Source organism: Lepidochelys kempii, chromosome 13, assembly GCF_965140285.1.
Source record: "Lepidochelys kempii isolate rLepKem1 chromosome 13, rLepKem1.hap1, whole genome shotgun sequence".
NCBI classification, from domain to species: Eukaryota; Metazoa; Chordata; order Testudines; family Cheloniidae; genus Lepidochelys; species Lepidochelys kempii.
The window spans coordinates 20,354,274-20,381,569 of record NC_136392.1 but is presented as its reverse complement, the minus strand read 5'-3'; the positions used below and the strand labels follow the sequence as shown (position 1 = coordinate 20,381,569).

The 27,296-nt window shown below is 38.6% G+C and overlaps 1 protein-coding gene across 1 annotated transcript in view; it reads right to left on the bottom strand.

Moving 5' to 3' along the window:
- Positions 1–413: 413 nt before the first annotated feature.
- STK4 (serine/threonine kinase 4) overlaps positions 414–27,296 on the bottom strand; it is a 77,044-nt gene continuing 50,161 nt past the window's right edge. Inside the window, exon 11 of the mRNA XM_073309684.2 lies at positions 414–3,923. Coding sequence (XP_073165785.1) covers positions 3,765–3,923 — 159 coding nt within the window. The 3' untranslated portion in view covers positions 414–3,764. The remainder of the gene's footprint in view (positions 3,924–27,296) is intronic.

Here is a 27,296-nt window from a genome sequence, read left to right as displayed (position 1 = left end):
TTGGAGAGTGAAGTCCTAGGCACAGAGCAGGTACAGCAAGCAGCTGAGGCAGTGTAAGATACCCCTCAGAGGGAATGAGTTCTGTCTCCATATGCACTTGACTGCTGTAGAGACTAACAAAAGGTGCTAACTGATTTCTGTGGAAAATGTCCAATAGAAACTGGACTCAACTTCTAGGTCATTGAAGAGTCATCCCCTGGTTAATTTATGGGCCCACTGCTGAACAGGAATAGACTGGAACCAGTTCTCTCATGGCAACGGGTTCCACATCTTGTTACCAATTTCTGAACCAACCTATCCTCAAGAAAAATGCTCTGAAAGATCTGAGGATCTTTCAGTGTTTCTGGTGCTGACTCAAGCAAGCAAATACTGTACTATTAAGAATTTTTTAAATTCCACATAAAGTCAAGGCATTATGACTTTCAGTTAGGGCAGTTTATTTGTCATTTTGAACAACTAAGGCAAGATATTTGAGCAAGATTATTCAAACAAAATCTCCTGTATCAAACTCAAAGGAAATGCAATAAGTCACTATTTCATACATATACAAACTAATGACAATACTAATATATACAAACAGTCAGATCTTACAAAATAGCATTTCAAGTCAGCACTTTATGCCGGTATCACTAATTTGTTACAAAAAGTTAAAGCTACAAATTTCACATTATTAAGTCTCACGTAACTGACAGCATCAGCATCTTTGCAGGTTGGAAAGTGAAGATGACAGTTTGTCCAAAACACTTTTCAGCAATGAATATGGACCCATAAAGCATGTGAATATAATTTCACAATGAAATGAACATATTGCTTAAAAATGTTGCCTGAATTGCCTTTCCTCAGGATATAAGCCTCAGTTGTCACAGGTTGGAGGAATTTAAGGAGTGAGCATATATGAGGCTCCTGCAGGGGATCTGAAACAGGAAATGTTTTCTCTAGTTAAAATGACCAATTCCTGAAGGTGAAAAAATTCCCATATTTGTTCAAACTCCAAGAGTAGCAAATCTAGTTGTAAGCCTCAACTCTTATGGGGATTAAAGGCAGATTTAAGAGAAAATTAAACCATTGGACCACTTACTTTCACATATTTGGGTTATTTTACTGGGATTTTTTCATCAGCAACCATTTCAGTGAAAGTTATTTCACTAACACGTCTTTAGTCATAAGCACTAATTATAGCAATCAAGTTATGTACTCAGTAAAGTGAAAACTGAAGTCAAGCACCCAACTTTGGTGTTTTAAGTAAAACATGGGCTTCTCAATGTCTTCCTGTTGATGAAAGAAGTTTGGTCTATCAGTGGTAAATATAGTACAAAGGAAACCATTCCTAACAGAATGGTCTACTTGACATGTAAGCAATGCACATAGCTTGCTACCAAGTCACTCATATTGTACATGTGCATCATGCCAGAGGCAAAATGTATATGTACTAGAAGTAACTAAGCCATGAGCCAGTATTTAAAATGAAAAAATTGCATCTTGTCACTGGAAGCTTCATTTAACCAAGGGAATGTAATGAACATTAGCCCTAAAAAAACCCAACCCACATTTCAGCATCTTTAATAAATATTTTTGAGTGAGCAAACACACACATTGGATGAATTTTTAATAAGTACTGCAGATGGTGTGTGTATGTCCAGCATTATTAGTGTGCTGTATTGTCAACACAGGCACTTACTAGCCTGCATGGTTCATTTAAATTGCCAGATTCTTATTGCTAAGAGATTGTCATCTAACACAAACAGAGGTTTAAATTATTTAGCTTGTGCTGTGAAAGTGATTAACTCAGTTTACTTGATTTCTTTCAAGATCTTCATCCTAGAAACTTTTGCAATATTAGAGGCTATCAAAAATCATAACTTCCCAACAGCTTGTTAATGTGGGTATGCATGAAATGTACTGTTCCCAGCTCATGCCAGAAGCCATTGCCTACGCCTCTTTCCTTCCAGAGTCTGCCTGACTAGGCTGCTGAGCTCTTGGAGTCAGTTATATTAGCTCTGTCTATTTGCAGCTGAAGAATAAACTGAAGATATTAAAAGCCAGATCCTCAGGGGTGTAAACTGGCATGACTCCTATGCCAACTGAGCTCACTGATTTACAGCAGCTGAGGGTACAATCCCAAGAAACAAGGTGTAAAACTATAATGCTTCCACCAGCTATGACTGGAACCCTTCTTGTTACTAGAAGCGTTTGATTTCAGGAAACTGATATTTAATTGTGTGTGTCGTACCAAGGTCTGGTTCAGAAGGATGACTTGAAAAGTAGGCCCTCCGTCAGAGAGAAAATACTTGAAATACTCGCTCTTTACAAACATTTCATTTTATGTGGAATAACTAGATACAACTACAAGTGGATCCTAAAATTAAATCCAACATTAGCTTTGCTCTACCACTGCCAAAGCACAGCACACCCACTGTGAAGTCTCTGCGTCTATGACTGGAGATACCTGGATTACGTTTTCTGTTTTGCTCTTCATCATGTCAGTGTAAGTTATTAAACCATTTTAAGGTAACCTGACTCACACTGATGGTAAGTGTACAATCTGGTGATTTTCCACAACTCGTTAATACCATGAAAAAGGCAGACTTTTCCATAGTTATCCCAGATAGAAAACACACTGTTTACCAGTATCCAGAAAAACTGGAGGAGAGATTGATCGTAGCCATATTAAATGCAGAACAGGTTAAGTTGGAACTTCAGTCACCCAGCTCCTCTGGCATCAATATATTGTTGTTTAAACTTTTGGGTAACCTAACTTTATTTTCAGCTTAGCTTTTCTGCCATACTTGACCTCTAAGTAAAACATTATGCAATTTTTCATCTAGAGATGGAGGCTTGAAATTGTAAAGCCCTGTAAATCACCATAATTAGTGAAATGTTTAAATCCTCTCCTTCATGGAGCAAAAAATATCTGATTTCCCAAGTGAGTGTTCACACAGAACTTTTTAGCTCTCTAATGCTAGTAGGAACTAAATGAAGATATTTCCCAGGATGCAGGTGAAGGGACATTTGCTGCATTTTACATTGGAACTCTGCTTGGTTTAAGTGAGAGACTTTTAAACTGCAGAATAGCATTTGATGGAAATAGAGCTACATGCTTAATCTACCACTATTAATTTATACAGTTCTCACAAGACAAAACTACGAACTCAAAAAACATTTGCTTAAAGCGCACCGGGTAAGGCATGGGGCTTATTACAGGCTTTTCAAAAGTAAGATTTGTTCCTTTCCAAAGGTGGGAATAGTTTCTGCATCTTCTTGTCTACTCTTTTCAGTGACCTCTTCAATTTGCTAACACTTTCCATGGTACCTTAACAGTAATAAGATCGTTAAAATGTTTGAAACTGAGCCCGTACAAAAAAAAAAGAAAGATGCAGCTTTTAACCACCACAGTACATATTAAAAGGGAAGAAAATAGACTACTGAAAGTTACGTCAAGAAAATGAACCAACGTTAGTCTTATTTGTATCTGTTCCCCTGATTTAAAACAAGTTTAATCTAAAAACAGTAACATAACTCCTCTGAAATAATACACTTTCTATTTTAAATATATCCAACATTAAAACATACCATTATCCATCCATCAGGATGTCCCACTTAATGGCATTCCTGAGTTCAGAAAGGTGCTATGGAAAAATAAGTGAGCAGAAGTTTTGCTCCCTACTTTGCTTACACATTTCAGTAGAAATCAATCTGTGTAGTAGTCATAAAAGCAAGGTTCTGATTGTTTCAGAGGGTGGACATTTATTCTACCAGTGGCGCTTTCAAAAGTTCTGCTGCCGACGTTTCTTGGCTTCGATGGCATCAAGGATTGGCTGCCGTTTAGACTGATACTTCTGGCGGATCTCTTCAATTTCCTGTTCCATCATGGGATCGAGGGCAGAGAGTCTCCTCTGAAGTTCCTCTACGCCCCAGCTCTTTAACTAGCAGAGAGGAAACAGAATGCATACCAACATCAGAGCCTGTGCAAATACTGGACAGAAAAGATCAACATTTCTGCAGGGAATTCTGCTCTGACAGATTATAAACATTCACACAGCATCCGAACAGTAGGCAGAAAAATGGTTCTGAACTAACCAAGGAAAAAGCAAGAAGGGGTAATTGAGAAACAAAAGGACAAGTAAGTGACATGCTTGTAAAATGTATGTGTGTCAAATATGGGTTACTATAGCCCTTTCGATTTACATAATCCGGAAGCAAGCACCCTTTTCTCTTCAAAACCAGGATTACTGCCAATCATCCCCATGCACGTTCCAAAATTAAGCTGCTTCTTAAAGCAAGAGAGTGGGATCAAATACACATCACAACAGGTGGGCCAATTCCCAGGAAAGCAAAGAGTCAGTGCCTAGGCTTCAAGCTATTATAAAACCCTTAAAAAGGAACCTCTCATTATGTGTATGTGGCAAGAATTCCCACTCACTGTCTAGCTACAAGGAATTAAGAACCAGAGAGGAGTGTAGAAAATGTAAATTATAACCAGCTAGGAATAGCTTGCTGTGAGACCCAAAAAGCCAGAAGTCCCAGAGGTCAAACTTACTGATACCCTACGATGTCCAAAATATATCTTTCATCCCAAATCGCGAAGTAAAAATAGTACATTCATCTTTCTTATGAATCAAGTCAGATTCCAAGGCCAGGAGGGACCATTGTGATAATCTTGTCTGGTCTTCTGTATAACACAGGCCATAGAACTTCCCCATGATAATTCCTAGAGCAGAGCTTTTAGAAAAACATCCAGTCTTGATTTAAAAATTGCCAGTAATGGAGAAGCCACCACAACCCTTGGTAAATTGTTCCAATGGTTAATTACTATCATTGTTAAAAAGGTATGCCCTAGTTCCAGTCTGAATTAATCTAGCTTCCGCTTCCAGTCATTGGATTGTGTTATACCATTGTCTGCTAGATTCTAGAGCCCATTATTAAATGTTTGTTCCCCATGTAGGTACTTAGACTAATCAAATCATCCTTTAACTTTCTCTTTGTTAAGCTAAATAGACTGAGCTCCTCGAGTCTATGGCTATAGGGTGTGGTTTTATCATAATTCTTGTGGCTCTTCTCTGAACTCTCTCCAATTTATCAAACATCCTTCTTGAACTGTGGGCACCAGAACTGGACAGCGTATTCCAGCACTTGTGCCAATTACAGAAGTAAAATACCCTCTCTTCTCCTATTCGAGGTTCCCGTTTATGCATCCAAGGACTGCATAGGCCCTTTTGAAAACAGAGTCACATTGGGAGCTCATGTTCAACTGATTATCCCCATATACATCTTTTTCAAAGTCACAGGATGGAGGACTCCATCCTGAGAAGCAGTATGGTCTACATTCTTTATTCCTAGATGTACACATATAGCTGTGTTAAGACACATTGTTTGCTTGGTCCCTTACAAGAGATCTAGATAATCTGTATCAATGACCTGTTTGCTTCCTTATTTACCACTAGGGTTGCCATCTTTGTAATGGCTAGTAACTGGACCCCCAAGGCCCTGCCCCACCTCTCCCCCCACAAGGCCTTGCTTCCTTCTCTGCCTCTTCCCCACTTCAGTCATTCGCTCCTCAACCTGTGCCAAGATCATCTCCACCTGTCCTAGCTGGGCTCCCTCTGCTTCGGGGCTGGGACAGGAGCTGCTGCAGCCTGACAAGGAGCTTGTGTTCAGATAGGAGGCAACCTCAGCTGAGCAGGGGCTGGTGAGAGTTAATGACCCAGCACCTTCCCCTACTCCGCGGTAACCAGGCTTTTGGTGTCCAGTCAGTATATCTGACCGGAGACTGCCAGGTCCCCTTTTTGACCAGACTTTACACTAAAAAACCAGGCACCTGGCAACCCTACATGGCACCTGGACACCGAAGTCAAAAACCAGACTGTCCGGGTAAAATCCAGCTGGGTGGCATCCCTATTTATTACTCCTACAATTTTTGTCATCTGTAAACTTTCTCAGTGATGATTTTACTAGTGGAATGGAAAGTTATCGGATATACATCTCGCTATATCTGAATAATGTGTCTTGTTCCTCTAGTGTAGCATCTCATGTATTTGATAAGCCCTGAAAGATGTGAAATGAAAAAGTATGTATGGACCATGTGTCCACTGGATTTAGAGGACCAAAGGGATGTTTTTCTTTGTAAAATGATAGGAATTGTATAGCATAAGAAGGGAAAAGATAAGCACCTAACCAGGGTTTAAACTTTGAAATATTAGAAGAAATTTCATAAAATGGGGAACTTCCCATTGGTTTGGGCTAATATTGAAATACAATCCATGAAGCAAATCAAACAAAAACCCTCCGTCCAAGAGAAGCATTGAAGAAATTTGTTGTACACTGCCGCCATCTACTGGATACTAGCAGAAGCAAGAGAGAAACTTAGACCTGCAACTTGAGTGCCCAGGTGACCAGTGCCCAATAGAAAGTGAGAACGGTACTCCTCCAAGAACCTGGAAACAGGGTATATAAACTTCATGCCAACGCATGGACTGCAAAGTTTGCTGAAACTCCACAGCCAGCCTCTCCCTTCCTCCAGGGTTACAGGATGAAGCAGAGTTAAATGGATCCACAAGCAAGCTTCAGAATTCAGACAAGACTTGGACCTGCCTTATGAACAGCTCTCCCCTCCTCCAAGATTACACAGGGCTAAGAAGTGGTGAGAGTTTGTTTCAGAACGTAAAGAACAGAATAATTCTGTATAAATAACTGAAAGTTGTCTTGAGTCCACATTGTTGAGTGAGACCTCAAGTAACCATATTTTGGTTTTTAAGTAAGTAATGTTATGTGCATGTTCCCCTTTGTAAGGCCAAACAAACTAGCCAAAAAGTGACGTAAGAAATAACTTTAAGCAATTACTTTTGATATTGTAAGTTTGTCCCTTTCACATCAAAGCATTCAACTATCGGGGATCACACTCTTAAACGTTTATCTGAAGACTAGTACATGCTTTTAATCCTTGGAGTACTGGAAACATGAAAAATGTATTTGAGGTACTAAAGAATTGAAAACTGATTATGGTAACTGAATATAAAAAAAGTACTATGGCACCTTCGAGACTAAAATTTATTTGGGCATAAGCTTTCGTGGGCTAAAACCCACTTCATCAGATGCATGCAGTGGAAAATACAGTACGAAGATCCATTTTTTCATGTGTGTGTATGTGTGTTGCCATACCAACTGCAACAAGACCAATTAAGGTGGGCTATTATCAGCAGGAGAAAAAAAAACCTTTTGTAGTGATAATCAGAATGGCCCATTTCAAACAGTTGACAAGAAGGTGTGAGTAACAGTAGGGGTGAAAAAAACCTAGCATGGGGAAATAGTTTTTACTTTGTGTAATGACCCATCTACTCCCAGGCTTTATTCAAGCCTAAATTAATGGTGTCCAGTTTGCAAATTAACTCCAATTCTGCTGTTTTCCAATGAGAAACTTAGGCTTGAATAAAGCCTGGGAGTGAATTGGGTCATTACACAAAGTAAAAACTATTTCCCCATGCTAATTTTTTTCTCCCCTACTGTTACTCACACCTTCTTGTCAACTGTTTGAAATGGGCCATTCTGATTATCACTACAAAAGGTTTTTTTTTCTCCTGCTGATAATAGCCCACCTTAATTGGTCTCGTTGCAGTTGGTATGGCAACACCCATTTTTTCATGGTGTGTGTGTGTGTGTGTGTGTAGATCTTCCTACTGTATTTTCCACTGCATGCATCTGATGAAGTGAGTTTTAGCCCACGAAAGCTTATGCCCAAATAAATTTGTTAGTCTCTCAGGTGCCACAAGTATTCCTCGGGTTTTTTTTTGCTGATACAGACTAACACGGCTACCACTATGAATGCAATAAGAAATCTTGGTGATTTCTTTTGTTCCTTTTGCATTGTTCCTTGGTATAGCTGCTGTGCCCCAACACTGGTCTAACGTGTTGCAAACTGTTCATAAGTTACACACAAACTTGTATTTATTATTTAAATCTGTTAAACAAATGGTTTTGGTGGTCATTTCAGCCTGCGGATTACTCAGAAAATACTTACCAACTCCCATCTCCCCAAAACAGTCACACACTTGTGTGCAATTACTTCTATAAATATTTGCACAACTCTGGACAATATTTTCTGCAGAACTTCTTGCAGGAAAGCATGGGAAGGACAAATAAAATATGCAATAGAATTTGTGGTTTTATGTGAACAAAATATATTTTTAGAGGTTAACTAACATTTTAATTATTTCTCTTTACTTCTGTTAAATGCAAATGGCACTCCTCTAAATGTTTAATTTTTAATTATGCAGCTATAGTGGTTGTTTAGTCATTTACCAACCAATACCACACAGTTAACACAATTATTTCCTATTAAATAATAATTTGCCTTATACTTCTAATGACAATTGCTGTAATTTCAGAGTCCTCAATGTACTAAAATGTTAAGAGAAATCCAGCTAGTTAATTAAGTGCACAGCAAATTAGTTACTCCTTTCCTAGACTTTTCTTAGACTGTAGAGTGATAATTCTTGGAAGTCACAAGGTTATTTGTTAGTAGATCCAGCATGACTCAGTTTTTGGAATTTCATTAGTGTTTTTATGCAAGATAAGACATTTCCCACCAGCAACTACTTTAAGATAATTATTAATACATACATTATAACAATCCTAGCACAAGAAAGCTTTTTAGCAAGGATACAGAGTGATTTTGCCTATCTAGTATAAAAATTGTTCACTAGAAAGACGAGGTGTTCGCCATCAGATATATATACTTTAAACACGTTAATACAACTTTATTAGACAGCAGTCTAGAGCTGATGTATGGCACCTGTTATCTTTTCGTACTGATTTAACAATCTGTTTTAGAGAAGATAACTATTCAATATTCTCCCCCTTAGAAATCTGGGGAATATAACATAGTCAAGTAAAGTCAGACAAGAGGAAAACATTAATTCAATGCCGAATATGTAGATTAAATGGCTACATCATCTTAAACCTTGAAATGGCTATCATTCCCCACAGAACAGCCAGCATTAATACGACAAAACTAAAGTTTTAGAAATGACATGACACCTCATGCTTCAGAGTTTATGCCAAACTAACTACTAGATATTAGGAGGTTTCCCTGGGGAGAGTATTCTCTCTCTGCCTATTGCAGGGTTTCTTGCACCTTCTTTGAAGCAGCTGATGCTGGCCACTGCCTGAGACAGGATGCTGAAACAGGTGGACCACAGGAGTTGATTCAGAATGGCACTTTTTATGTTCCCAACATCACAGTACATGTGAAGTCTCAGACCTCATCTTCAAGGCTCTTACTGACACAGGCCAGGGACACTTAAGTAACCTCAATCTGGAATGAAGACCACAATTGTCAACTATGCCCAAAGCAACTATCTACTGCAAGCCTAATACTTGTTTGTGCTGGAGCCATTCTGGGACCAGAACTCTCACTTTCAGAAACCAAGATCACACCTCACCAGCCTCCGTCCAAGTGCAGGGTGTGCTTTTGACTTGGCTTTCACAAATAAAAGCACATAGCACTTCATAACAAAATAAAATCCATAGACTATTTCTCCCCTTGGTGAGAGGAGAGATATGGAGAAGGTACCATATACAGCACATATTGCTTAATGCATCTCTGAAAGATGCTCAGACACCATGCTGATGGGTAGGGTACAAGAACCTGAAAAGAGGTGAAAAATTGGAACAGCAAAGGTGTTGTGGATCAATGTTGAGAGACGCATTGGTGGAGTGGTGGGAAGGAAACAAAAATCACACCTACCCAAAGCTAGGGCTATGAGTCCTTCACTTTAATCTATAATAAAATTATATGGGGTTATCAATATAAGCCACATATCTTTGCTGAAACCCTATGTAGTTAGTTTTCAGAGTAGCAGCCATGTTAGTCTGTATTCACAAAAAGAAAAGGAGTACTTGTGGCACCTTAGAGACTAACAAATTTATTTGAGCATAAGCTTTCGTGAGCTACAGCTCACTTCATCGAATGCATCCGATGAAGTGAGCTGTAGCTCACGAAAGCTTATGCTCAAATAAATTTGTTAGTCTCTAAGGTGCCACAAGTACTGTTTTCTTTATGCAGTTAGTGTAAACCCTTTTCATATGTCAGTAATCACAATTGTAATTGTAATGGATTTCAAATCCACTACAATCTGAATCCACTAATCTGAAAGGTCATTTTATTAAGGTTGTTCCCTACCCACACTGTGTATCACTACCAAAATAAACTCCTCTTTTGCCTAAAAAATGTCATGGCCCCCATTCTGTTTGGGTAATTGGGGCCCCAATACAAACCATACAGACCATTATTTTCTACAATCTATTACATTTTTACCTTACACATATCTGTCGTGGAGCAGTGTCACAAACTTCAGTATCCCATGAATTTATGCTGACTGGAATTTATTTTTTTTAGGAAAAAATGCCAGAAGCAAAATGATAGGAAAGAAAGGAAAAATTGTCTCATGCTGCACAGATATTTGGGGGTAGAGGTAGTCTCGTCCAGTCCCCTGTGCTGAGGCAGACCACATATATATTGACCATCCATGACAGGTGTTTGTCTAACCTGCTCTTAAAAACCCTCAACAACAGGGATTCTACAGCTTCCTTTGGAAGCCTATTCTAGTACTTCACTATCCTTATAGTTAGAAAAACTTTCTAATTTCTAACTTAAATCTCCCTTGCTGCAGACTAAGCTGATTGCTTCTTGTCCTACCTTCACTGGACATGGAGAACAATTGATCACTGTCTTTTTTTATTCTATGCATCCGATGAAGTGGGCTGTAGCCCACAAAAGCTTATGCTCAAATAAATTTGTTAGTCTCTAAGGTGCCACAAGTCCTCCTGTTCTTTTTGCGGATACAGACTAATACGGCTGCTACTCTGAAACATTTTTTATAACAACCCTTAAAATATTTGAAGGCTTATCAGGTCCCCCCTCAGTCTTCTTTTCTCAAGATTAAACATGTCCTAGGTTTTTTAGGTTTTTTTTTAAACCTTTATTCATAGGCCAGGTTTTATAAACCTTTTATCATTTTTGGTGCTCTCCTCTGTACTCTCTCCAGTTTGTCCACAATCTTTCCTAAAAGTGTGGTGCCCAGAACTGGACACAGTGCTCCAGCTGAGGCCTCACCAGCACTGAGCAGAGCGGAACAATTACCTTACATATGACACTCTTATTAATACACAGCAGAATTATATTAGGCTTTCTCACAATTGCATCACATTGTTGGCTCATATTCAATTTGTGAGCCACTATAACTCCAGATATATTTCAGCAGTACTACTACCTATCTAATTAATCCCCATTTTGAATGGTGCATTTGATTTTTCCCTTCTTATGTATAGTACTTTACACTTGTCTTTAGTGAATTACATCTTGTTGATTTCAGATCAATTCTCCAATCAATCAAGGTCATTTTGAATTTTAATCCTGTCCTCCAATGTGCTTGCAACCCCCTCCCAGCTTGGGGTCATCTACCCATTTTATAAACATGCTCTCTACTCCATTATCCAAGTCATTCGTACAAATATTGACTAGGGCCCCACTATATGCATCCTCCAAGTTTAACAGCAACCCATTGATAACTAATCTGAGTACGGTCTTCCAACAACTTGTGTACACACTTGATAGTAATTTCATATAGACAACATTTCCCTGGTTTTCCTATGAGAATGTCATGTGGGACTGTGTCAAAAGCATTACTAAAACTCAAGACATATCACATCTACAGCTTCTCCTCTCCCCTAAGACATTGACCCTGTCAAAGGAGGAAATTAGATTGGTCTGGCATGATTTCTTCTTGACAAATCCATGCTGGCTATTCCTTATATCCCTACTATCCTCTAAGTGCCTACAAACTGTTTAATAATTTGTCCCAGTATTGAAGTTAGGCTGACTGGTCTATAAATTCCCCAGGTCTGTTTCCCCCACCCCTTTTTAAAGATAGGCAAATATACTAGCTTTCTCCAGTTCTTTGAGAGCTCATCTGTCCTCTATAAGTTCTCAAAGACAATTACTAAAGGTTCTGAGATTCCTTCAACTAGTTCCTTAAGTACCCTCAGATTAATTTCATCAGGCCCTGCTGACTTGAATAATTTATCTAAATATTCTTTAACCTGTTCTCTCTCTATTCTGGCTTGTGTTACCCTCCCCCTTTGTTGTTAATATTAATTATATTGAGTACCTGGTCTCCATTATCATTTTACTGAAGGCAGAAGTAAAACAGATTTTAAACACCTCGGTTTTCTTGATGTCATCTTCTTCCTGTTACGTAGTAGACCTACACTGTGTCTCTCTCTTACTCCTAACGTATTTAGGAAACTACCTTGCCTTTTACATCCCTTACTAGGTGCACCTCACTTGTGCTGTAGCCTTTCCTATTTTGTCCTTACATACTTGTTCTAGTCTTTTATACTCATCCTTAGTAATTTGTCCATGTTTCCATTTTTTGTAGGAGTTCTTTTTGATTTTTAGGTCATTAAAGAGCTCCAGATCGAGCCATATTGGCCTCTTACTATTCTTCCTATCTTTCCTTCACTTCAGGATAGTTTGCTGTTTTGCCTTTAATATTGTGTCTCTGAAAAACAACCAGCTCTCCTGAACTCCTTTTTTCCCTTATATTTTCTTCCCGTGGGAGCTTACCTACCAGTTCTCTGATCTTGTTTAGAACTACTCAAAATTAACAGCTTTATTTTTCCTGCAGATATTTCAAATGACCTCCCTTACATCACACTGATACACAACAGGAGACAAACTATCTGATCAGTGATGCAGCTGCTCATGAGGAAGTCTCACCAACCCAACCAACTGTAAATTTATACATTTGTCCTTCAAATTTTGTACATCGTTTGTAAAGAGTACGGGAATCACGCTTCTATTCTGGCAAACTCCCATACATAATCCAAACTGCAGAAAAAAGGGGACTAAATTGCTTTTCAATATCCCTACATCTCTATATTAGATAAGGTGATGGACACCTTAGAGATAGACAATTATACCCACGCCCCAACTTGCTGAGAAAAGACTCAAGGTATCCATGACATCCCTTTGCAGTCAGATCAGGAAGACTTATAGATAACTTTCTACCTGATGTCATGTAATGTTTAAACGATCAATCTGCTTCTCTGAGTTTGTTTTTTCATTTCAATCCTTAAAAAATAGGAAAAAGATTAACACATTTAATTAGTCAAGTGAGATGTCACTGCGATGTTTAATTTTATTGAATGTAAAAGATCCTAAGCAGAAAAAAAAATGAATAAATAATGGATCTAAGCAGACATGTTAGACACAGCCACCGGTTATATATCCAAGGGCACAGTGCTCTGTAATTTATACCTCTACAATTCTGCCAGCTCCAGAGACAGTCTTATAACAGCTACAGTATTTCTAGCCAGACTATGCCAGATTTAAATTGCACAAAAGATTTAGCTTAAAAACACAAACTAAGGATGGAAAATTACCACCCTTCCCCACTGCTCTAAACAAGTAAAAACAGGAGACACTAGAGTGCAAGTATTCCAATATAAATGATTCAAAATCCAAAGAGAGAAGCAAGCAAGCAGGGGTTCTATTAAATAGCATAGTGAAGTCCTTTTATTATCCAGAGAACAGGTACAGCAGTGATAGTGTAAGCTTTCCCTGGCAAGTGACCTTAATCCTGGTCTTCAGGAGCAAGGGGAAAGAGTCATGTCTCATTTGTGACAAAAATGCCACTGATGGTGTCAACTGAGTTGTGCTGACATTGCCCACTAGGAGCTAGTCTGAAACCAATTTTATTTTGCATGCTCTTTGCCAACAGCCCGTTAGCAACGTGAAGTCACTACTGATCTGGACCAGATCTGAACTAGTGACAGATGTAAAAAGGCTCCATAGCTTGTGACTAATTATATATATATATAAATAAAAGTTAGGAATAGAAAAGATGCAACTGCAATTTACCAGCAGCTTTCATATATTTCCCCTACAGGCTAGTATTTCTACAAGCCAGTTCTCTGGCTCCAGTGTATGAAATCAGATTCGGACCAAACTGCACACAAGCCACAGAATGGTCTCTGAGGGCAGCTAAAACCTTTGAATCCCAATTCTTCTTGCAATTCTCGTTATCTGCTGACATTGAACCTCACCCCTCAATTAGCACAAAGCCCTTTCTTAGCATCTTTGCCACGGCTCATGCCGTTTAAGATTTTTTTTTTTTTTAAATAGACTCTCTAAAGCCAGCAGGCTGTCAGGAACTCAGGTATGGGCAGTCAGATCCAGTGGTTAGACCTGTAGGCAAACTGAACCAGAGTCAATAGCTAGGAACTGGGGGGCCAGGTGAGGTGGTAGGAACCAGAAACAAGGTGGGGGTTTCTCCCAGCAACAGGTCAGGGATCTACCTTTTTACATGGATGACTTCCTGGCGCTCTTTCCAGGCTTAAATAGTAGGTCTGGGCCAATCAGAGGTCATGGGAGGAGCTGCCAGTCACCTCTACCGTGGGCAGCACTTCTTGCAGTGACTGGTTTCCCAGGATGTATAGTGTGTTGACAGTGCCTCTGCCACAGTTGCCTGGTGGAAGCGCTGCTCACCTGGAGCCCCACAGACCCAGGTTCAAGTCCTACAAATCCTGACACAGGCCGGTGTTGCATTTGCTCCACAAGAGCACAGCCCCTACTCCATTGCCAATAAGGGCACGTGGTTCTTTCAGCACCACAGTGCAAATTCACCACCAAGTACTGATTTTTGCTACAAAAGCAAACTACTGAGGCTAAAAAACAATCATTCCACACTCCCCACACACACTTTCAGTAACTGACAATGGCTGAATAAGCAGTTTTATAGCACAAAATAAAAAATGCTTAGTCTTAGTAGCAAAACAATTGCACATTTTATTAACTATATTAACCTCTAAACTACAGTGTCAAATTCTTAACTAAGCTGTAAAATTCATTTTAGAAAATAAACTTTCCAGACAGCCTTTCACAAATGAATGGAACATGATATAGTTTGAACCAGTTACATCATAACCAACTGTCTTTCATCCTGGCTACAAGTGATTAATACACGAATGCTTTATTTCTAGCAGAAAGGACGTAGTTTAATTCCTTTCACAATTGGTTAGAGAGTTCTCATTTGATTATGTAGCTCTGTGCTTTGTCTCTATTGACTCAACTGTTGAGTTTTCAAAATAAGGTGTTATTCACCTCTGAAGTGCATCCTACATACAGTGCATGTCAGCCAAACACAAAGATGAATGTACACAAATGATAGAACAGAAAGCTTTATGAAAGAACAGGAGGCCATAAATAAACAAAGTGCTCTTCAAAAAGATAAATTAAATTCCTAAAGTCAAGACACTATGAAGCCACAGAAAGATTGGTTAGAAATTGCAAGGATTTTGCAGTTTTATTAAACACCCAGCCGCCTTCCACTCTTGTTAACCTGACCATTATTCTTAGGGATCAGAGGGGCAGATTTACAGTTTCTCCATCTGATCATCAAGCAACTTAAACCTAATTTTAGCAGTGAACCTGTGCTCAAAACACATCCCAAAGTTGCTGCAGGAGGAAGGTGGCAGGTAAGATTTAAGTAACAAATCCTAAAAGGCTGGCAGCCATGCAAAACCTTTTGCCAGAAACAGGGCACTATTAAAATCTCATGCTAGTATCAAGAGGTAAGGGAACAGGATGTTCGCAATAGCATTTCCAAAGCCAACCTCAGTAGCCACAGCTAGAACTTAGTTGCTAGTAAGATTCATTTTTTTCAGGAAAATACAACAAAACCTAAATGTTGTTAGCAAGAAAAACACAGGGTTTTTAGAAGGACTTCAGTGAAAAGGTACTTGTACCTAGTGCACAGAGGGGAGTCCCCTTTCCTTCCCCAGTTACTCTTCCAACTTTCCATACACACTTTTCAATGGTTTTCAACTGATTTTCTCTCATATGCCTGGTTCTCACCTACCACCTTTTGCTCACATATTCTGACTGGCTTTTACTGTGCCTGAGTCTCAGTGTCAAACCTCCATTTCTGTTGTCTATAGAAAATAGGTTTTGCCAAATAATTTCATCAGGAGGTTTGGAAGTTTCCAAGATTAAAATACAAGAGGAATAAAGCTGAAGCTTCATGGGGAAAGAACCTCCTGATGGTTGAAATACATCTGAGCCAGACAAGTAAAGCTAACAAAATGACATTTTTTAAACTTTTATTAAATGTATTTTCCATTTATGCTCAGTTTCACACACCAAAATTTAACAACCTTTGAACGCCTATCAAACATCTAAAATGCCCCAAGGAAATTCAAAACAGCTTAGATTTTTATGTCAGCAGGGTACTAAACTGAGTATTTGCTTGTGAGTATTAGACAGGAGAAATTTAGATATGACTTGGGGGAAAAAAGTTACTCAAGCTATGCCAAAATGTGATCTGCTACTAGAGATCCAGTATCTTGAAAATCACATGCATCCAGCGAAGTGGGTATTCACCTACGATAGCTTATGCTCCAATAGGTCTGTTAGTCCATAAGGTGCCACAGGACTCTTTTCCGCTTTTATCTTGAAAATGTTATTATAACATGTTTTAGGACTGATATGGATTTTCAGATTAAGTATTGTTTCCTATATTTATTCCATTAAAATCTAACACAATTACACAAAAAATGGCATGCTATAAATTAGAGTAGGAAGCGAATATTTGAGACCCATTAGTGATTTTGGCTGCTCCTATTTTTGGGTGCCTGAGCTGACACACACATTAAAGGGTTCCTGATTTTCAGAAAAGTTCTGCGAGTACATCTGCTACAAATCAAACCCCTTTAAGGTACTGATCATTGGAATGGACACCCAAAAATTGAGGCATCCAAAATCATTAGTCACTTTTGAAAAAACCTTGCCAAAGGAGTGTTACACTATAAAGAGGTTACCCAAATGTAGGGTGCAGAAAGGAAGAAGCAAATAAGGATGGTGTTAAGGGTCACCATCCGCAAAGGGTGATGCTGCATTAATTATTGAAGGGAAACAAATTGGGCACAAAACTCTGAAACCCTAAGGAGGAAAGAGTGATTGATTGTTTTGAAGACAGTGGACAGACTGAGCAGGGTGAGAACTGAGAAGAGATACTTGTACAAGGCCAAGTGCTATTGACCTTAAGTGACATTAGCGAGACTCAGCGGATGGGCAAAAGTTTGATTGCAGAATAGCCCAAGAAAGGAGAGGAAGTTGAAGTATTAGGAGCAGACAGCATGCTCAGGGAGCTTGTATGTGAAGAGAGATGTGACAGTAGATGGAGAGGCAGGAGGGGTCATAGGGTGCAGGTTATAAATAGCATGCTTGTATGTTATATAGAAGTCACAACATATCTCGGTTCACTTTATGGCACACAGATAAAGAACCTTAAATGTAGATGGACAGGTATATGAACTCATTCAAAATAAAATTTGGCATACATTTTAATTGTTACCAAACTATTTGCTTCAAATTTCAGGTCTTCATGAACTGGATATTTTGCAACAATTTGGAATACCATAAAATAAGTAAATCTCACAAAATATCTGAGCCTCTTGTACATAACAATACAGATCAAGCTGCATGGAGTTGCCACATTTAACCCCAGAAGTGGCTACATTTCAGTGGCGGGTGAAGGGATTCCTATAAATAGTGTGTTAAGTGCTTAGAGATCCTTTGGGATGGAAGGCATTTCATGCAAGAGACTACGTGCACTTGTGTTTCAATGACCTTGGCTCAAAGAACTATATCATCAATACTATCAGGATGTTTTCCCTTTAATAAAACCTAGGTCAATACCTAGAAATTTATTATTCAGCCTCCTACTAGTCTGTTTTTGATGCTTATCCACCTACATTTTTGTACTTTTCATTCTCCATTTGTAAACCATGAATTTTATTCCTGGGCCACAATTGCTGATTTGACGTTATTCATACCCAATTTATTTGCAACCCAACAAACCGTATCGAGAATCCAAACTTCAGTGTGTTACATTAGACACTAAGACAGAAAGTATGTAAAGTCTCAAATTTTCGAGTATAAGAGCTGTGATAGATGTAAGAGCTTAGGCCATTCTTGGTACAAGCCTTTTGCACCCTGAAACAATGGTTAAGCATCATGCCAAATATATGCACTTTTTAAAATAAGAGTCCTTGAGTACAGCAATTATTGAACAATGCTACCAGCTTGTTTTCTGAGGTCCCAATCAACCAGCAAAAAGTTTGTAATTCTTCTGGCAAAAATAAGGTAAATGCAGAGAGGCATTTCATATGCTGAGCAGTGGTACAGAATTCAGATCTTGAAACTGGCAAGATTTTGGCTTTGTTAAAAACAAGTATTTTTCCTCTCTAGCACTTTCCCTTGAAATGCTGGCTCAACATTACCTGCATATATTAAACACTAACATAAAAATTAAGGTCTCATTCTCATCTACATCAATACCCATGGAAACAGACATTAAATATTTTATCACTCTAGAACAAGTTGCCCAATGCAAGAAATTGTTTTAGAAAATCACAAAACTGGGACCACTAATAGATTTAATTATAAACATGGTCAAACATCTGCAGTCAATCTTACTCATCTTGCCTTAAATACCACAGGGCTTGATTTTATGTATATTATTTTAAACATGCTAAATTAAGTCATGAAAAGATATTACAGTTAATAAGCACAAACCACAGTGCTCTGCTAATACTACTAATCTCGATTTTTTTTTTTTAAGCCTTAAAATGTCAGTGAAGTTTGCCTTCACATCATTGAGAATGGGTGAATGCAAACACTGTGGGATTTCTTGTAAGATTAAAATACAGATATTAATTTTTCAAAGGATTTGAAAAATAAAAATCTGAACAGCACAAGCTTCTGCTTTTAATGTAACTCAATTATTTAGGTAGTGTTCTGGCTACATACACTGTAGGCTGTAGCATGTGGTGTGATTCATACTATCACTTATGCTAGAATTTCCAAGAGGAAGAGGGCTGATACTAAACAGTAGGCATAGACCTCTCTACACAGAGTTTTTGTATTGCTTTAACTATAGTGGTTTAGAAACTGATTTCCCATCACGGAAATAAGCACTTTCACACCAGCATAACTGTGTCCACACTAGGAGTCATACCAGTTTAATTATATTGGTATAAAAATGACACCTCTAACTGAAATAGTTAGATGTGTCCGCCTCCCGCCCCAAAACAAAAACAAAAAAACCCACCTCACCCAAAAACCTGAGTGTAGACCAAACCTTACTGGCTATGAAGGAAAGAAAAGACATAGTTCAGCATACTTGGAATCCTACTCCCAGCTGAATCAAGTGATGGTATTTAAGACAGATTGGTTATGTTACAACAGATCCAGGACAGTTGGGACTTGTACATTTATGTCAGTTCCACTCCACTGTTCATGAATATGGGCTTTTTGCCACTGCAGCTGAATCAGCTCACTGTCTCAGGGTTACACAACAAAGCATCCTTCTTCCCACTCCCTTTCTTCCAGGGCCCAAATCCATCATGAAACCTGGGGATTGTGGAATCATCTAAAATTTTCTACCTCTCCACTGTAAGCCAGTGGGCTTCATCACTGGTTCAGAAACCAAAGAACACTCTCCAGGGATTCCAGTCCCTTTTCTTCCAGGATTCAGTACTATTTCTTCCAATTAAAGCTATTTAACACACGTTCAACACAATCATGTCCTTTCACCTCCCAGGGTCTTCTGCAGGGGTCTATCTACTCCATACTGGTAGACAATCCACAGGCCATCTGCCTGGGAGTCTAGACAAACATCTCTTCTTCCTTCTTCCTAGCCTGCTCCCTGTAGATTACATTTTGCAAGCCATCTGCCTGATAATCCTATGTAATTTGGGCTCTTTCCCCTGCTCCATGGTCTCCTGCAGGAGTCTACCAACTCCCTGCATGTCTCCAGCTCAACTGAGCTACTTGCTGGCTTTAAGAGGATCACGTGATCTTCAAGCTATCACCTGATCCTTTCCCTCACAACCTCAGTGGAAACAGATGCTTAAATGAGCTGGGTTGCAGCCCCACCTGCAACACGTCTACACTGCAAAGAAAACTCATGGTATCGAGTCTCAGAGCCCAGGCTCCAGACCAAGCGGTAACATCTACATTGCTATTTTTAGTCCCACAGCCCCATGAGCTGGAGTCAATTGACCTGAGCTCTGAGACCGAGTGCCACAGGTTTTTCTTTGCACTGTAGACACACACTGTAGAGTCAGCTTACCTATGATATCCACTCTCCAGTCTCTGTGTCTTCCTGTTTTACAAAAAAATTGGAAAGGTCTCGTTTTTTGTTTCACAAGGGAATGGAAGGGGGGAGGAGCCCTTAAAACCTTGAACTTTTTTCACAAAACTGAATTCTTGTTTTCTAGCCAGCACAACTTTGCAGTGTGGCTGCTCACATTCAGGCTAGGCTAACCAGGTGCTTAGAACTGAAAACCATTTTCTTGTTGGGTTAACTGCAGTGAATACATGCCTCAAAGCACATCTTCCAGAAAGGCATCCAGTCTTGATCTGAAGACACCAAAAGATGGAGATCCTATGACCTCCCTTGGTAATTTGAACAGTTAGAACAATCACCTTCCACTGCTTAAAAAGAAAAAAGCTTTATATTTCTAACTTGAATTTCTCTGGTTTTACTTTCAGCCATTAATCTAGCTAAGAAAGGCATAACAAGAATCAAAGAGCCGTTAGGTACAAGCTATTTGCCCCTTGTGAAGGTACTCATACACCACAACCAAGTGACCTCAATCTTCCTTGATATTCACTACAATTTCACCACTTACATATCTGACCTTCTGACCCCTTGTTATCTGAAAGGATTACTGTTATATGCCAGTTTATGTTCAGACCATGTTTTCTGTATCAAGGACAGCAAATAACTTTAGTGCTCACCACAATTCTATTGTCCCTCCTATTTATACACATCCATTCTCTCCTTACAGGTCAGCAAGGCCCTTCTCTCTTGGATTATTTTCAGTCATTGTGGGAATATTCCAGCCCCTCCCTGCCATTCAGTTTAATAATACAGAGACCCTGCCAGCTGGCAGGGATGCTAGTAGGGAGAAAAATGAGAGGATCAAAAGTCACAAGCATTTGTAGCTTTATAAACACAAATTCTCCTTTCACCTTTTTGACAGATTTATTTTCTTTGCTTTTCACCATTTGGAAGTTGTTCTATTTCCTCTGAGGGGAATGAGAAGCTAAAATGGCATCTTTGTTGCTGGCAAACAGTCAGAAAATTCCAAATACAGGAAGCAATTACAGACGGATCATAGTGGCCAGTAGTAAAGATCTGTACATTCACTACACAGTTATTGTGAAGTGACTGTACATTGATTATGCAAATCAGACACCCACTTCCAGATTGTAGGGAACTGTATAACTGAGGAAGCACCATGCAGCGTCGCATCAATAACTAGACCATCACTGACTAGCTCGTATTAGCTGAATTCCATTTCAGTATTGATTATAATAATGCCTGAAACGGTTGAGAAAGGAGAGGTTCCTCCATCAGTGCTTTCATACAGCTGCTCCATATTGTTACTACTATCAGTAATGTACAGGAGTTACATTACAGGGGAAATTGGCTCCAAAACTCCATTCTCTGCTATGAATTATCAAAAAGATTTTTTTAAACACAGATTTGATCAGTACATTTTAATCATAAGAGATCCAAGACCATTTCCTTTTTCAGTTGAGCAAGTATCAGCGCAAGTAACCTGTGTCATATCTGAAAACACACGCCAGACCACTTCATCTAAACAAAGAAAGTGACAAACTCAATAGTTTTGTTCTGTAGCACTGAACTTCAAACATTTTAAAATCTAAGCTCCTTCAGGGACCTAGAAAGTAGCTGACTAATCCTAAAAACCACAAAGATAAGTTCTCACTATTTTTTCAGTAACTGAATTAGAACCCAAGCTAAGGTCATCTTGTCTGGACCAACAGGAGAGCTCAGCCTCTCTTGCTTATCCACAAGATTTATTTTCTGGAAACAGCACTAAGAAAAGGTCCTTACACAATGATAGTTTTCTCTTGCAATTTCAGATGTGTTCCCCCTGCCAAGTGATTATGATTTGTCTGATTTCCTTAAATAGAATTCTCAAAGTCTTTTTACACATCACAATAAATTACAGTAGCTTCTGCTAGCAGTAAAATTAAACATGGAGTAAAGTTCATGTCATGCCTTCCACACAACACTGCTTGAGAAAAGTACTCAGCAAGCTTTTACTACCGAAGAAGTGTTATAATTAAGTGGTAATGAAACTGTTTGCAGAATGCAGAGATTTACACACAGCTTCCATTTTTATTATACCCTGCTGTGAAAATGCTACTGGAAGACATGCAACTTTGGAAAATTTGTTCAAAAGCTCAATGCCTAGCTAGTTAAAGGAAAAAAGGAGAGAACAGAAGTTCACAAACAAGAACTACAAGAATTGAACCACTTCACCAGCTACAGTCCACTCCCAATGGACTGACAGATTCTGCAATTCTCTGACCCACTCTAATTGTGCTGAGCTTCTGATAGGCTTAGAATCAATTCTAGTTAGTAAAAGGCATAAGGCCCAAGGGATAACTTCAATGAATTATGGTAATTTGTCCAAAGACCTGATACATTTTAAAGCTACAGTACACTGCAATTTCCACAGCTTTTTTTTTTCTCATAAAGACTGATAATTGAGTTAAACAAAGCAGCTTAATGTCTATTAGAGAAGGCCCTGAGTTGGATCTGCTTGTGGTTTTTCCAAGCTTACTCTTAAGTACCAGTAATAGATTAGAAACAATCATTGCAATTTATATCTTTGCTCCCAAGGCCCAGAGTGCTATAGAGGAAGGATTGTACCCATGGGGCCATTTTGGAGTAGAGAGGCAATTCTAGAGTACAGCCGGAAATGCCAGTCTGATTCCTCTATCCACTACAACATTCAGTCAATTTAAGGTACTAAAATCACTTCAACTGAGTGCGAAAGGGATGAGAGTTGCTTGAAAATCCTGTGAAAAAGCACTGAAAATGAACAGTTTATAGGGTATTTTAAAAGGAACAGCTTGAGCTTGCAGGAACGTGGGAGATGGTGCTTGTCGTTGAAACAGGGACCAAATCTTTGAGATTTCAACCAAAGATTCAGATGACCTTTCAGAGCAACATCACCATATGCGGTCCCCTGTCTAGTTAATGACTATTTTCTCATGCCAGATTTTCATAAATTTTATTTTTGATTCCTAGTAGTCGTCCGTCTAACTATTTATTATGGCGCTGCAGCTATACACAAAACACGAAGAAACTAGACTAGTCACTTGCAAACACTATTTGTTTCAATAGGACTGTTAGTTTTCAGGGACTTTAAGTATTTCCAACAGGTTTTTACCTCAATAGGTTCTATGTGGATCTACATCTTTTTTTCTACTCTAATGGCATTATAAATCTGAATTTTTTAAAACTGCTGTCCATGGAGTTCAGTATGAAATATGACAGGGCAAGCCTTCTAAGGAGCCCATTAGTTGTTTTATTCCACCACAGCTAATTGGAAATATTCAGCTGCATTAACTCCTCCATAAGTAATATCCTAAAAAAATCTGATGGAAAGCTGTTCAATCTTTCAAGACTCAGATCTAAAACCAAGACTCGGGAGGCCCTCATCCACCTCCTCTTCGCTGATGACACAGCAGTGGCAACCCGCTAAGAGCCCATCTCCAAAACCTCATGGACAGTTTTTCCAAAGCCTGCCAAGACTTCAGGCTTTCCATAAGCCTAAAAAAGATGAACCTAATGTGCCAAGTAGTTGAAGCAGCCTCCATCAAGATCAACAACTATGAACTTGAAGTGGTGAACGAGTTTACATACCTCGGGTCCCCTATCGCAGTCAACCTCTCACTTGAAACAACTCAACATCCGCACTGGAAAAGCCACCACAACAATGTCTAGACTGAGCCAGAGGGTATGGCAAAACAAACTGACAGAACACACAAAGATTGATGTGTATTTTGTATGTGCTATCAGCACACTTTTGTACGTGAGCAGGGTGGATATAAAAATCAATGATGTAAAAAAAAAAATTTAAAAATAGGATTTTTTTTATTTAAAATGGATTTTTGATAAAATTATTTTTGAGGAAAAAACCTCTCATCATGGAATAGGGATTATACATTCTAATTCTATAGTAGGAGACAATATATTCATGTAATGTTTAAAAGTTTTATAAACGAGTTCCAGTATTTCATGGATTAGGGACCCAATCTTATGGGGTTCCAGGAACTTCTATATAGATTATTTACGTTAATCTTTTTATCTACCCAATGGGACTCAGTGTTCAGTCTAGAAGATATCGTCAGAGATGCTTAGTTTTGCAGTTCTCAAACTGGATTTGTGTCTCCAGAGATAACATCCTTGTTAAGAGCAAAAATGTTTTTAAATAAAAAATAAATAAAATAAATAAATGTGAGAAACAACTGACCTCAACCCTATTGTCCCTCTGCAAATTTGTGTACACAGAGTCAATCCCTTACCTCTTTCTAAAAGTGCAAAGTTTCAAAAAATTCAATGAATAGAAGATTGTTGGGGGCGGAATAGATCTGGACAAGAAGAAGAAGTCTGGAGATAAATGTGAGAAGGGAGGGACAGGCAGTAGAAACAAAAGTGAAACTGTTTGAGCAGCATATTCCAGCATTCTTGAGGCCTGAGTGTAGCCTTCATTGATTTGAGATCTATCAGACCATTCTCTCACTAGAAGGGAAAACCTATAAAGGCAACAGGCCATAAGAGAGACCCAGTTTGGGGATATTTTAATCAAGTTCCTCTACCTGTGGATAAGACAGGCATGCGTGCAAAATGCAAACAGTGCAAGAAAGAAATGCAAGGCCTGGTTGGCCGAATGAAACAACATCATGAGAAATGTTCCCTCTCAGGAGAAAGCTGAGTTGAAGATGATGAAAGGAACATGTCTGAACATGCAGGATCTTGGTAAACTTTTTTTATTTCATTCTTCTTTCTTAAGGACTGCCTGTCTTCCTTCTGGACTATTCGTGAATTCTCATGTTTGAGCAAAAAATATAGTTGTTACTCTATGGTACAACCATTTTAGATGCAGTTGTGATAAAAAAATAAACAGCTGAAATAGGCAGATCTTCCTTTTACAATTTCACCTTTAAAGTAGTACTAAGGGTCAGTGAATGCAATGAGTAATATTAAATGAGCAGCATGGTGGTGGTAATTACTGGTAAATAACTGCATTGACTTATTTTGTTTAGGAGAATCCATCCTCAACATACAGGATTCTGAAGACTATCCACCTTCAAGATCACTATCATTTTCTATAGTTTCAGAGTTATCTGCCAATGATAGTGTTTCAGTCACATCATGTATGTCACAGTATATCACCTGTAGCAAAAATCTCCATCATCCAGAAATAGCCATAAATAAATTTGTGATAAGAACCAGCAGATTACAAAAAAGAGGTAATTGATGAAAAAATTGCCCAGTTTGTTTATGCAACAAACTCTCCTTTCCATATGATAGAGAACCCACGCTTCATTAACATGGTTCAGTCATTAAGACCAGGATACAGTCCACTCAACAGAGCAGATGTCGCAGGCAAATTGCTGGATGAAGTGTATGAAAAAGAAATTGATCAGCGTGCAAAAGGTCTAGAGGGTAAAATTGTTAACCTGAGTCTTGATGGTTGGAGCAATGTCCACAATGCTCCTGTTGTATGTGCTTGTGTGACAACAGGAGGAGGGAATGTCTTCCTTACAGAAACAATTGATACAATCAGGAAATGCCCACACAGCAGAATACTTACAAGAAATTGCAGTAAAAGCTATAACAAAACTGAAAAAAAAATTCAAATGTCTAGTATGCAGCTTGGTCACAGACAATGCTGCAAATGTATCCAAGAGAGTCCCAACCTAACAACATATGGTTGCAGTACTCATTTGATGCAAGTCCTCACCAAAGATTTCAGTGTTCCAGAAATAAAGGCTAATGTTGTTGAAATTGCAAAATATTTCTGTAACAACCACTTTGCAGCAGCTGCTCTGAAAAAAGTGGGAGGACTCAAGCGAACTCTCCCACAAGAGGTGTGATGGAACTCAGGAGTGAACTGTTTCGAGCACTGTATCAAGAACTGGCCTCATCTGATGACAGTTTGTGAACAAAATCATGAAAAAATAGATGGCGCTGTCACAGCCAAAGTTCTCAACACTGGGCTTAAGAGAAACGTTGAACACATGCTGAGTACCCTGAAGCCTATTTCCGTAGCCTTGAACAAAATGCAGGGAAATCGCTGTTTTATTGCTGACGCTGTTGAAATTTGGAAGGCACTGAGTGAGATCTTAAAAAGAGAAATATGCAATGACAGTTAAAATTACAAGCATTAAAAAAACAAATGGGACAAGCACTATCACCAGCTCATTTTCTTGCAAATATTCTCAATACTCGGTATGAGGGTCAAACCTTAACTGATGAAGAGGAGGAGGAACTGGCTATGAACATGGACATCCAGCAATCCTCCCTCCATAATGCCAACTATAATAAACTTCAGAGCTAAGGGTGAACCATTCAAGAAATATGTTTGCTGATGTTTTAAAGAAAGTCACACCAGTGAATTGGAAGTCACTTAAGCACTTGGATTCAGAGACTATTGAAGTGATAATCTCACTTTTAACAGCAGTAGCTTCTTCTGTAGAAAGCCTATTCTCTTCCTTTGGACTAACTCATTCCAAATAGAGAAATCGTTTGGGACCTGAAAAAGCAGGAAAGCCTGTTTTTCTTTTCCAGATTATGAACAAACAGGAAAATGAAGGTGAAGACGTCTGAGTTAGCTACAGAAGCCAATATTTTAAGTTTCTCATGTTGACCTGGCTGACAGTCAATTTAATTTTTTTTTAATATTTCATTTAACTATTTTAGTTAAACAATTTTAACAAAAACAAACCTGATTTAAATAAAAATTGAATGCTTAACTAAATTCAAAAATTCATATACTTGTTTTGTTAAAATATTACATGTTTGCTGTTGAAGAAAAAATCCAGAATACATAATGTTGTTTTAGTTAAATAAAACAATTTAAATGTGTCTGGTGATGTTCTCCTCCTGATACAGCAAGAAAATCCTCCAAATATTAATGATTAACTTGTTGAATTGGAGATATTTATGAAGTCATTGGGAGGTGAACTATCTACTTCAATTACCTTTGGTAAATGAAATAACCAAACAGTCATTCATTTTCTGATATAGCTGTAAAACTAATCTGAAAAAAGTTTTCAAAATAAATCACTTTAAAAATGTATAGTGTGTACCTTCTAAAAATGAAACCTACATTTCTATCTCTGA